Here is a 12,037-nt window from a genome sequence, read left to right as displayed (position 1 = left end):
CGTAAGACAATGCATAGCCTTCTTAAAGGAAAGAACTCAGACATTGCCCCACTCAGCTACGAAAACTCTTCAATAACCAAGACTACACCAAACCACTGCTCCACTACATTACACGAACAAGAAGGCTGGAACAAGTTTTCGGAGATGTAAACCCCCCCAATCCAGAGACAAAGAAGAGAATGTAGCCTAATGAAACCTGCACCGTCTCTACCATTATCTCATACACCTTCAGTTGGCGTAATTATCCTCGCAACTGTCTGGACCAATAGAAAGACCCTTACACACCTCAGAGCACATATATAAATAGTTAAATAGCACATGTATTGTCTACTATAGGGCTCCACCCCATTAGATAATAAACAAAAATAAAAATGAACTAGTCAATGAAGAACAGATAAAAGAAAAAATAATAATGAATAGACCACCCATCATCCAGCCACCTTTAACCTACTTATTTAGATCAGTCATCTTCAAGATGAACATACAGTGTCACCCCTGCATGTAAACCATACCAAGCCAAGGGGCTTAAAATGGTTGCCACAACAGCTAGGCAGCAGGCACATGTAATGAGAGCAGGTTTGAAGTGTTGGGCATCTATAAAGGCACTCACAAGGAACCCAAAGCCAGACCATGTGATGCTTTTCTCTCTATAAGTAAACACAAGTGACAGACCAAAAGTTGACTTGCCTCATCATACAAAAAAACAGGGTGTGCTGAGCACCATAATAACCACTGTCATCCCCTGATCCAGGTAATAGGCCTAGCAAACTATATGTTAGACTTAAGCAACTGAAAAATGAAATAAACAAACCACAAATTGCAAAGATTTCAATTTCTCGCTGAAGAATTGTGCAAACATACCTGCAAACAAGCAGCTCACACAGAAAATGATAGATCCCTTTGCAATAGACTCTGCAATCAGTCCAGTACTAACACCTTGCGACTACCGACGAAGCAAGTGATATAGTCTACCTGTCATAAATGAAATAAGGATATGGCTGTAGATTTTTTGAAAGCTTATGAACCAAGCAATACAATACTTGGTTCTGTTATGATTCCTTCAGGTCCTGCAAGACCATCTGATATCTGGTCATCAAGGTACGATAGAGCAATGCATGGGAACATACCAAGACTGGCTAATTAGCTGATGATTTCCTCCATTGTCTCCCTGTTGGAAAATATAGTTGTTGAGGTGGAACTTTCTAATATTAATGCATCTATTGTTCATTCAGGTCAGGCTATTCAGTGCTGCATGCTATAGAACTCACCTGCATGAAACCAATCAAGTTCATTGCGCAATTGTCGTAGAAGGATGTGATCCAACTTGAAGTCTCAGGGAAAAAACTCTACATGCTTCCTGTTATGCAGTTTGTGAATGAATCATACTATGCCACCATTTAGGATTGCTTACCAAAATTGGGCCTCAAGTTCAAGTCCTGCACAATATCAAAGGTCAGGTAAAGACATCAAAAAGTCACATACATTTATGATTCCATCGATTGGCAGAGTCACATTTTCTGAAAAGAAGGGTACCATCTAAGGGTTCCAGCCAGCCAATAATGTGTGCCTCCAGTGCCACCAGATAATGAAGGTAGATATCCCTATACTTGGCCTTGTGTTACTTCAATCCAAGCTTTGAACTTATCGATATGATCCTGAGAGCAATCTCTTATGTTCAATCCAGTATATGTGTTCTAAATTTACAAAACATAAGTGTAATATGTACATGCAGTCAGTACTTACCCTTGTCCTATTGTAATAATAGGTAACTCTGGACAGATGAACAAACTCCTCCCATTCTCCATAAACCTCATTCCTGCCTATGTTAGAGTCAAAGCACTACTGTTATAAGGCAAAAACCAACTTAAGAAGGTCAAATTGCAGTCCCTATACTGTAAAGTCTGGGCCTAGAAGTGGCACTCTACATATGATAAAAGTCAGCTTGGATATGCAATGTCAAAGTAACAGATACTCACTGTCTCACTTTTTGAGCATACTGCCCTAACTCCATCAGCCAGGCAGGAGTACTGCGGTCCAGCGGAACTCTCTTCTGTTATAGATGTCAATCACAGGATGAAGTACAGGATGAGAAGCTATCATTGGACATACCAGCATTGATACTGCTATGATTTATGTTGATTAGAGATTGGAGAATTGGGAAATCAACAGTAAAGGGTAAGTAGAGATATGAGATCATGGCAGCACACAAAGTAATTTTACCAAAATGTGCAAAGCTTCATCAATCATAGTGTTTGACTCCAATGTGTGGTGGATGAGTTTGTTTATTTGTTGTGGTGGTGGCTGGTAGGCCAACACTACCGGTGCTAAGATAGTACTCCTAGTACTATAGAGTTACAACCATAACTTCATCACACGTCCCACCCTCCAATGAATCAAAGCTATTTGAAGTGACAATCACACTAAATTTTGGGTCACAAAGCTATTTTAGTAAAATAACATAAAAAAGACAAACATTTGCTATAGACAACTAATTAGTATAACTAAAAATCATTATACAAGGTGTTTGCGGTGTGCCTGCACTGTCCTCTCCCGAAACTAGGGATCTTTTTTTTTTTTCCTCTCCTCCCTTGCCCATATTCAAAGCTTCGGCAACCTGAGCATGTCCTGCAACTTCCGACTCATACACCTCCACCTCGTTATGTGTGATAAGTGAGCTGTTATCATCAATACTGTAGCCTGCTGGCAGGTCCTGGCTGCCGCCATCTGCAATATGCTGTAAGACGGCCTCGATTGCTACATCACTTCCATCCAAGGCATCAGCATTGGCATCATGAGTGGATGCTGGCTCTTCATCTGCATCTGCAATACCATGCTGCTCCTAAAGTTTGTATTGGTGAGTCGAAATCTTCATTCAGAGGTCTAGCTCATTCTTCTGCATGTCCTGAAGTTATTGCAAGGCCTCACAGCTTGTCAGGCTATCAAATGAGAGGTTAAATGATAGACCTGCATGACAAGATGCAAAAGCCTGGAATATGAAGCTGTGGAAGAAAGAACATCTCCATAACAACCATGAAACCATCATCGTCTGCAGACTCTCGTCTCTTTTTGACCCAATCCCATACAACCCACCACGTACTCTGAGCATTCATGACCTGCACCATAGAGTACTAATATGATAGTGGAGTTGTTGGGAATGCTGTATGAATAATGGAATGGCACCCATCGAACCATGCTTGTCTGAACAGTTGCTGAAGCTCTGACAAGAGTGTGAGAGATGGGATAGGACACGATAAAAAGTCCTTGGGAAGCTCCAAATCAGGTAAAGCATGTTCTTTGAAAAAAAATGTAGGGGCCAATCCTTTGTCAATATCATCGAGTGCAAAACTGATAGGAAGGTTGAGCAATGTGTCCACAGAGAAAGCTCGGGAATGGATAGAAATGCAGATCCATAGTGGCATAGATTGAAGGCACTTGATCTCATTCTAGATGACTTTTGGGGGACCTGTCTGAGGAAATGAGTGGCTGGATCAATGATATCCCAAGGCTGAGGTGAAGGCTCCCTAAATTCAAAGTTTAGATGTGTTGGTTTGCGATTCATTCAACTCTGAGGTTTCTTATCTGTCTCTGAACCAATACTGAGGCTATTATGGTCGTGTAAAAACAAGCTATCAACCCTGGCTGCTGACTTTGTGTGTGCAAGTGGATGTCATTCATGGTTAATAATGTCTACCTCCTCCAGGTCTTGTTCCTCATTTTCCAGTGGCGGTGTTAGAATGTGTGTGCTCATACTGTCAGTGGTAGATACAGGAGTGAGTGGTGGGCTGAGTGGCAGCTGTTCAATTGAAATTTCCCTATGCTTCACTTTAAAACTATTCAAATTTTCCAGTTTGACCTACTCTGCCCCTGAAGTTTCCTTGTTGGCCAAATCCATGTGAGTCCACGAGGTTGCTTGAGAGACGTATAGCTGTGCTGGAGCAACGAGGCTGGAGGAAGAAGACAGCTGTGGGTTGTGAGTTGTTGACTTTGTGGATGAAAGAATCTGTTGGGAATGTGTATGGGATGTCGATTTATTATTCATGCGAATTTCAAGAGATGTCATAACTTGTCAATGTCGCATTGAATGTGCAAGGTTGAGGAACACTGAGGCTGGCTACTTGTAGGCATGAGTCAACATAAAAGACTGAGCAATAACACATGAGATCCATTCTGATGGGTCAAAAATGATGGATATGCTGAGGAAAGGTTAAACTCATATATGATGCAGCTGCCTGTCTCTCATATCCATTGGGAAAATGCCCATGTCAGATGGCCCAAGGCAATGACCTGAGGATCTTTTGGTCTATGTCAGCACCAAAAGGAAGAGAGAAGGTGGTTGCAAACCCATATCAGTCACGGTTGGGACGAAGCTAATTTAGGTGCATCACACGTCACAAGGGGCTATGAAGCTAAAGGTGACATGGTCACACCCACAAGGGTGCAAAGTGGCTATGGTTGTGACTCTATAGTACCAGTATATGTAATTCAATGGCCTTGTGTGGGGTGAATACTATGAGCAAGCATCTGCCAGTAGTTCCACTATCTGACATGTCATAGCTTTTAAGCTTAAAATACCATTAATGAATTCCCTAACCACTGTCAGGATGCATAGTCATACTTGTGTCGACATTGCTGCCATATATGGAGAACATGGAGGGGGTATTGCCAATGTATGGCCGTTCAGGATACTCATCTCCGTTTATTTGAGTACATTAGTGCATTCAGCCTTTGAGCCAAATATAGATTGTTGTCATGTCATATAAGTAATATGTATGTGGTCAATTAGTAGTGGGACTCAAAATAACTTCCAAAAACTTTTGGAAACTGGCGTAGAGCACACTAGAACCTTCCAACATCTCAAGCAACTCAGCCTTGATTCAAAGTCAGTCTGGCATGGCATGGCAGAGTTTTAAAACATGCCTGCTACTCGCCAACGTGTTCATCATTACGCATGACTTCAACCCAATGCTCAAGTGCACTCAAGAGCAATGGATCCTCGAGCATCCACCTTCAAAGGACAAATCACCAGCCCTGCAGTCGCATCAGGGCCCAAGATGTCAATTCAATGGCAGGGCAAAACTACCCTCACTGACGCCCTGGTGAACTATCTAACCACTCACCCCTCTGATTGCAGAATCCTATTTTATTTGGTGTGATGCTCGGACCCGCACTGGGCAGCAAACAGGGTATTGTCATACGTGTCAAGGAGTATAGGACACTACTAGTTTCATTATCATTGTCCACCTTTTGTCCTGCAAGTAACCCTTGTCCTAAACCGAACCTGCTTTCCCGCACTTTGTGCATCCGCTTATCCGCACTTTCCCACGCATCAGCCACATTGGATGCGCATTCCCATGCTTCGGATCCCTTGGAAATGCATTAGGAAAGTCCCTCGTCCATCCATAGTCCATCCAAACCCCATTGGTATGTGAATTCTCTTACCTCGAGGCTTGTAAAATGTGTTGCAGCCTTATTACATGTCCTTATATATTTACTATATTTCCTATCCCTTCCTACTCCGAGTGGGATTTTAGACACTATAAGTTACCTATACTTTGGACTACTTTACTGCACTTCTCTCGGACTGTACACTTCCCTCATACTGTATACCTCACCTATAGGTTTACCTTCGAAGTAGTCCCTAGTAGTGCGTGCTTTTTAGCCCCTATTAGGTTCCTTATACCTCTCTATACCTAGGATCCCTTACCTTGCAATATACCTTTGCCCTCACTCCCTTGAAACCTCGTTCCTTAACCTCCCTATACCTTGTCTGCGCTTTCCCGTACTTTCTGCACCTTCGGCCGCACGCTCCCATGCCTTGGATACATTCCTATACCTCACACATACCTTGTCCGCTATTTTCCCATGCTTAGCGCGCTCTCGGGTCGCACATATCTATCATCTTTTTAGTAGTAAATCCCTTTAGGGTCGAACATGTCTGTTTAGACATAGCAGCTAGGCATTAGCTAGACCCAACTTTGTCCTTGCCACTCAGCAGGACTGTTGGCTCGTGCGCTGCACCCCTTACCTGAGTATGTGCCCTTAATTTCAGATTGGTGTCTGAAGAAAGTCCAGGGACGTCTGAAGGACGTCCGAAGGCGCAGGAAACTTCAGAAGGACTTTCCAGATGGGTGCAAGTAACTTCCGGATGAGTGTGGGAAAGTTCCAGAGGAACTTCCAGAAATTAAAATGAGGTTTTATTCTGATACAGATATGTATAATGGCTACTTGGGACTTGTCCCAAGTAGAAGCAAATAGAGGAAAGGCTGCAAGGACAACATCCGAAGCAGAATAGGTCCAGAGGACCACGGGAAAGATCCAGATGGACTTCCGGAAACTTCAGAGGATCGGATGAGTGGATGAGTGGAGTATCAGATAAGCAGAGCTCTGGCCTAGGGAGAAACTCCCTAGGCCTGAGATGGATAACAACTAAGTTGGAAGACTAGAACTGATATGAGGACTTAGAGTGAGATCTAGTGTGAGAACTAATATGATATTCAGACTGAGGAACTACAGGACATATACAAGAGTTTATATACTAAGTGACTATCAGAAAGATCAATAAGCAAAGGTCTGAGGCTATGTATGAAGCATAAGCAAAGTTATCAAACATGAGTCAGAAATGAAGCATAGGTTAATGGATCAGTAAGCATACCAGTAGTAAGTATAACTGAGATACCTGGAACAAGGAAATACCGGATAGGCTGTGTTAATGTTATATGTACAGGAAATGGATTAAGTAGTTTATTGTATATTGGATCAGATCAGATCAGATATGATCCAGATGAGATGCATGGATGTATGGGATATGTCATTAGGGTGATAGGACAAAGGATGAATGAAGCAGGCTAGCTGTGGAGGTATGGAGGTCTGATGTACAGAGATAAAGGGATTTGGATCTGGATGTGCAGAGGTGCAGGGATCTGGATGAGTAGAGGACTGGAGACATGGATAAGGTGTCCGAAGGTCCGGATGAGGTGTGGGAATATTGTTGGACGTAGGTCCGGAATACGTGATATGACAATGGCGCCACATACTATCAAAATCTGAAGAAATTCTGCAATTCAGTCTCCAATCAGATCTCAGGGTAAGTCCTCTCTTATTTTTTTTGTGCTCGCATATGTTGATTAAACACATCAAGACTCAGGACAAAATACAAAAAGCACAAGGGCAGGTTCATGGCCATGGGTGCTGGTGTTATGCCACACAATGGACAGTCTGCAAAATCTCTTAGGTGAGTCCCTCATGCCTTGTCTTTGGTCTGTGGCTGATTGATTTTTGTAGCACTTGTTCATGTGGACTTTCCTTGGTTCTCAGATCTTGATTCCATCTGGCACAACAACCCCTCTATGGTGGCGAAGACTTACTTGTCTCAGCCAGGTGTTGATCACACTGGTGCACTGTATTCGCTTATCCAGCCACATGGCAGGGCTGGCTGGGGCTGGTCCCTCCATACCGGCTGCTCAGTCCTCCCATGCATATATGCCCCCCAATCTGCCCCCTTCTGCATATCCTCCACTGACCTCATTTGTCAATGAGCAGTCAAATGTGAACATTTCACTGACCTCATCCATCAATGAGCAGTCAAATGCAAATGTTCCACTGACCTCATCCGTCAACATGCAGTTGAACGTGAACATTCTACTGACCTCCCATCAACGAGCAGTTGAATGTGAACATTTCTCAGAGGCTTCCCAGAATGCCTGACCTGCCTCCCAGTGCATCATATCTACCCTCTAACACATCCATCCCCCAACAATTATCCACCCCCCATCAATTATCTGCCCCTCAATGCATTCCCCTCCCCAAACACTGGTACCCCCCCCTTGTCCTCTCTTTCACCTTCCTAGACTCTATAATTCCCCCGATGTCAATATCCGCAATGATTTTGGAGCTGCTGATGACAACAATGACTTGTATTCAGAGGGCATGGGCCTATTTTCCATGTCCCTCAGAGATGCACTAGAACATCTCAACAGTGATGAGATGATGGACTATGATGGAAATGCTTGAGAGAGCCCTCCCCGAGCTACAGGGAAGAAATGCCAGCTCCCAACATCTCCATCCCCTCCTCCCAATGTTCCCTCCCTATTCCAAGTTCCCGTGAAGTCACTGACATCATTTTACAATAGCCACTTGGCATTTGGCGCACAGAAGCCATCCAGCCATGTGGGGCAATGCAAACTGTCATCAGAGATGTCCCACAGTATATTGACACCCTCATTGACGACTCGCAACACTACCCCCTCATCGGACTACCATATGTCGCCCACCCTGCAGACCTCCCTGCTGAACAGCACAGGGGGCTCAAAGAAGAAGAAAGCCAAGTCAGATGTTCTGCAGGAGGTAGGCCACGTTCAGGACGAGATTGAGAGCATGCATTCCGATGCAATGTCATGCCATGATAGCAAGCATCAATGCTTCCTTGCAAAGCTCAATGCGAAGAGTGGACACCATTATGACTCGAAGAAATATGAATGGCTTCGCAGTGCTCGCAAGCATGAGGCCTCCCAAGCCACTGTCTCCCATCAAAATCTGCAGGAGCAACAAGATGTCAAGATTCACCTTCGCGAGACGGATATTCAAGTGCATCAAGCGCATTCATTGGTGCTCGACAAGGAGGCCAAGACCCTCTGGCTCAAGATACAGTTTCACCAGATGATGCAGGGCAACAGGACCCCAGCATTGGATGGAGCCATGTGATTCGTTTGTCATCATTGTCATTGTTGCACTTCATTTGTTGTTGCTGTTGTGTGTTGTCGCTATCATTTTATTTGTACTACCATCATATGTTTCATTTTTTGTTGTTGCATGTATGTTTTTCTCCTACACTGTTCTCATTCCTGCCTTCATTGGTACTGCTCTGATTCAAGTTGGTGTTACATAGGTACATATATATGTTGTACATTTGATAGTAGCACATGTCAAGTAGTACATCTCAATATGATCCTCATCCTGCTTTACATTGTGCATTAGATTGAGGACTGTCAAAGAGCTCATCCATCAGCTTTGCACAAGTAGCCTGACCTGGAGTGCCCTCATATGTCCTGTCACCAACTACCTCATCACCATCTGGAGCCTCAAACTCTTGAGCAATGTAATCTTCACCCTCTCTATGGGCCCACTTTAGAGAACTCTCATATGTTCTATCCTGTTTGTGACAATCAATTTCAAAGCAGATGATCATGTTGTGCAGGATGATATAACACTTGATCCACTGCACAGCAAAATCAAGGTCTTTCTCCGACTGAATCCTGAAATGGAGCTCTCAAAGGGACTGAAACTCTCCCTTCAAAACAGCAAATGTGTGTTCAACACGAACATGAATCTAAATCAATGTAAATCAATTGAAAATTACCAAAAAATATATATATACCTTAGAGAGGTGATAATTAAATGTCTTCTGGTTCTTTGTTAGCCATCCATTGTGAGGCTTCTTGAAAGGGGCAATACACCATGGTTCCAATGGATAGGCACTGTCTACCCAAACCCAATGACCATTAGGCAGAAGATCACCATGCTCTTCATAGAGACAAGTAGACCGAAAAGCAAATGCATTGTGGACACTCCCAGGGTGACCAAGAGAGTAGTCGACAATCAGGAGGTTGTGGGGCAAGATGACTGCCCTAAAATTAAATTAAATTTTGTACATGAAGATGGACAAAAAATACCCGACAGCCAAGGGAATACTTGGACTTCCTATCATAAAATGTCTTACCATAATAACCAAGTTTAGTGAGCAGATCCATGGTTGAGCCATCAATGGCTAGACAGCCACCTCTCCACTCTGGACAAGTATGTGACTCAGCGAATTTCCGAGCCAGGTCACTATCCTCAGAGTCACCTGCTAGAAAGCAGATGAACTGATCATAGGCATTAAGTACTGCAACCATCACACAATTAGTGCAATTGACCACTGACCCAACACTCACGCCTGCTCATTGAGCAACATCCTGGAGAGTAATGACATTGCCATAGTGGCCTGCACAATTCAGAATAATAGCAAGCTGGATGGAGACGGGGAGCTGAGGATTGTTGGACTGGTTCTGGAAGATAGGGTGATCAGAGATATGATTGAGGATATTGTCAAAGATCTCCGGGTTGACATGAAGTTTTTGCCGGAACAGGTGAGGGCAGTGTTCCTCATGGTGAACCAGCATATGAAGCTGAGGTGCTTATTGGGCTTATGGAGTACACATGCCCTCTTGACTTCATCACGACGAGTAGCAATGATGTCCTGGAGCCTGTCATAGGGTGCAGCAATATTATCGGATTCGTCACTGGAAGAATCTGAAACCCCTGTCATAGGGGAGATGGGGGATGGGGGCTAAAAGACAGACTGATATCATCATCATCTGAAGTTGAAAGTGAGTCCAGGTTAGAGTCAGTGTCAGACTCAAAGTCTGACCAGTTGTTGAGGATATCCTGATACTCCAACTTGGCTAATGCAAGTGCAGCCTGATCAACAGCATTCAAGATGTCTTTATGTGTGGATTAATGAGGCATGGTGCTGGAGAATTCACAGTGTGATCTCTTATCAGCTCATCCAATCTCCAACTGATTTGTCAGAATTTGAATTGGAGTTTGAATTTCACCACCATCAGTGTGCTGATTTGTTGACCTCCACCTCTGAGACCATTGTAGCCTAACATCTGCCAAGCCTTTATTGACCTCCACCAGACTGTCAGTAACATCCACCAAAGCTCCGATCCCCTGCTACATGCAGCCAATGCATCTCTGTTGTTTTAATGCAGCCACTCTGGGTTTGCAGTCACTCTCGCACACATGTGGTCTCTTATCTGTTCATTTCACATTTATATCTGCTCATATCCAGTCATTCTCACTCATATCTACCTGTTTACACTCATTTACAGCCATTCATTCACAGTTGCACACATTTTGTTATGCATCCTAACAGTGCTCGGTCACGCCAGTCCCCAATACATTTGCACTTCTCCTCACAGCCTGGTTGGGCCCAAGCCATGGCTTCAAGCGCCAATATGTGCATCATCCCGCATAGCTTAGAGCCAGCACTTGAGTGCACCAGGATTAAGGGATGTTCGAGGGAGGATAGTAGGGAGCCAGGGCATGCTGAGTAGACGGCATGCTGAGCAGACAGAAAGCTTTGATTCCCTCTCTCCCTCCATCATTATTCAATTACATGTCAGTGCATTAACTAGCTATGAATATATTTGTTTTATCCTTAGTGCATTGAAATCTCCTAAGTGCTTTGAAGTCTGCTCATATGCATATGTTATGCCGCCTATGCTGCAGCTGTTGGACACTGTTCTAGCCAAGTTTCTCGATGCCTTTAGGTGGTGTTGGAAGGTTTAGCCATGCTCTACATGAGTTTCCAAAAGTTTTTGGAAGTTATTTTGAGTCTCACTAGTACATGTTCAATTAGTTTCACCAAATAATACACCAGTCACCATGGCCGTATCTAATGTTACATCTTGTTCATATCTATTTAAGGCTTGGCACTATCTGTACCAGTTTTACTCATGCCCATGGTAACAGCACCCATGGGCAGTTTTGTGTTCAGCTTACCCTACTCCACAGGCCACAGCACCTCCCTCAGTGAATTCACTACAATGGTTGCTATTGATGCAAGTACGTGCTGCATTGTTGAACTGACTGATCTCATGATGTTGACCTTACAAAGATAGTTATCATTATCAGAATGACACTCTCAGGAGCATAGAGGCCAGGATGGGTACCCTAACATCTGAAGTCTCGGATGTTACTGTGAAAAATTTGGTGCATGGGGCCTCATTGAATGCCACCTACAAATTGGCCCAAGATAGTATGGATAGCAACAGTTGTACTCGGATTCTCTTACAGGATGTGAGAGGTGACATAGCAGTTTTAAAGTTGGAATCCGAGGTGATGAGAGTTGTACTAATGGAAATTTGAGATACATAGTTACCTAAAGTGCAGATGTAGGTCCATTGTAGGAATGCAGCTTTCATCAGAACCTCATCGTTGTCTTAATGTATGGTGTACTTAAATTGTTACATTGAATCAAGTACTGAGTTTTTTT

General features: G+C 43.6%; 3 protein-coding genes across 3 annotated transcripts; 2 read left to right on the top strand and 1 right to left on the bottom strand.

Annotated features, from left to right (window-relative positions):
- Window positions 1-1,140: 1,140 nt before the first annotated feature.
- On the bottom strand, window positions 1,141-3,192 carry F5891DRAFT_982936 (uncharacterized protein; the record flags this gene model as incomplete). The annotated part of the gene is made up of 13 exons (XM_041377274.1): window positions 1,141-1,202; window positions 1,269-1,331; window positions 1,412-1,436; window positions 1,483-1,536; window positions 1,608-1,694; window positions 1,744-1,839; window positions 1,894-1,921; window positions 1,977-2,050; window positions 2,221-2,344; window positions 2,376-2,440; window positions 2,474-2,478; window positions 2,542-2,839; window positions 3,091-3,192. The coding sequence occupies 13 exons, from the start codon at window positions 3,190-3,192 to the stop codon at window positions 1,141-1,143; spliced, it is 1,083 nt and encodes a 360-aa protein (XP_041222723.1).
- Window positions 3,193-7,206: 4,014 nt separating this feature from the next.
- Window positions 7,207-7,704, top strand: F5891DRAFT_1192325 (uncharacterized protein; the record flags this gene model as incomplete). The annotated part of the gene is made up of 3 exons (XM_041367592.1): window positions 7,207-7,231; window positions 7,282-7,377; window positions 7,427-7,704. 3 exons carry the CDS (start codon window positions 7,207-7,209, stop codon window positions 7,702-7,704), a joined length of 399 nt encoding a protein of 132 aa, XP_041222722.1.
- Window positions 7,705-11,498: 3,794 nt separating this feature from the next.
- Window positions 11,499-11,910, top strand: F5891DRAFT_982935 (uncharacterized protein; the record flags this gene model as incomplete). Its single annotated transcript, XM_041377273.1, has 2 exons — window positions 11,499-11,607; window positions 11,660-11,910. The coding sequence occupies 2 exons, from the start codon at window positions 11,499-11,501 to the stop codon at window positions 11,908-11,910; spliced, it is 360 nt and encodes a 119-aa protein (XP_041222721.1).
- Between the last annotated feature and the right edge of the window lie 127 nt (window positions 11,911-12,037).

This window comes from Suillus fuscotomentosus (genome assembly GCF_016647785.1).
Source record: "Suillus fuscotomentosus strain FC203 chromosome Unknown F5891scaffold_49, whole genome shotgun sequence".
NCBI lineage: Eukaryota > Fungi > Basidiomycota > Agaricomycetes > Boletales > Suillaceae > Suillus > Suillus fuscotomentosus.
The sequence above is the reverse complement of the archived record's forward strand: the minus strand, read 5'-3'. Positions and strand labels throughout refer to the sequence as shown.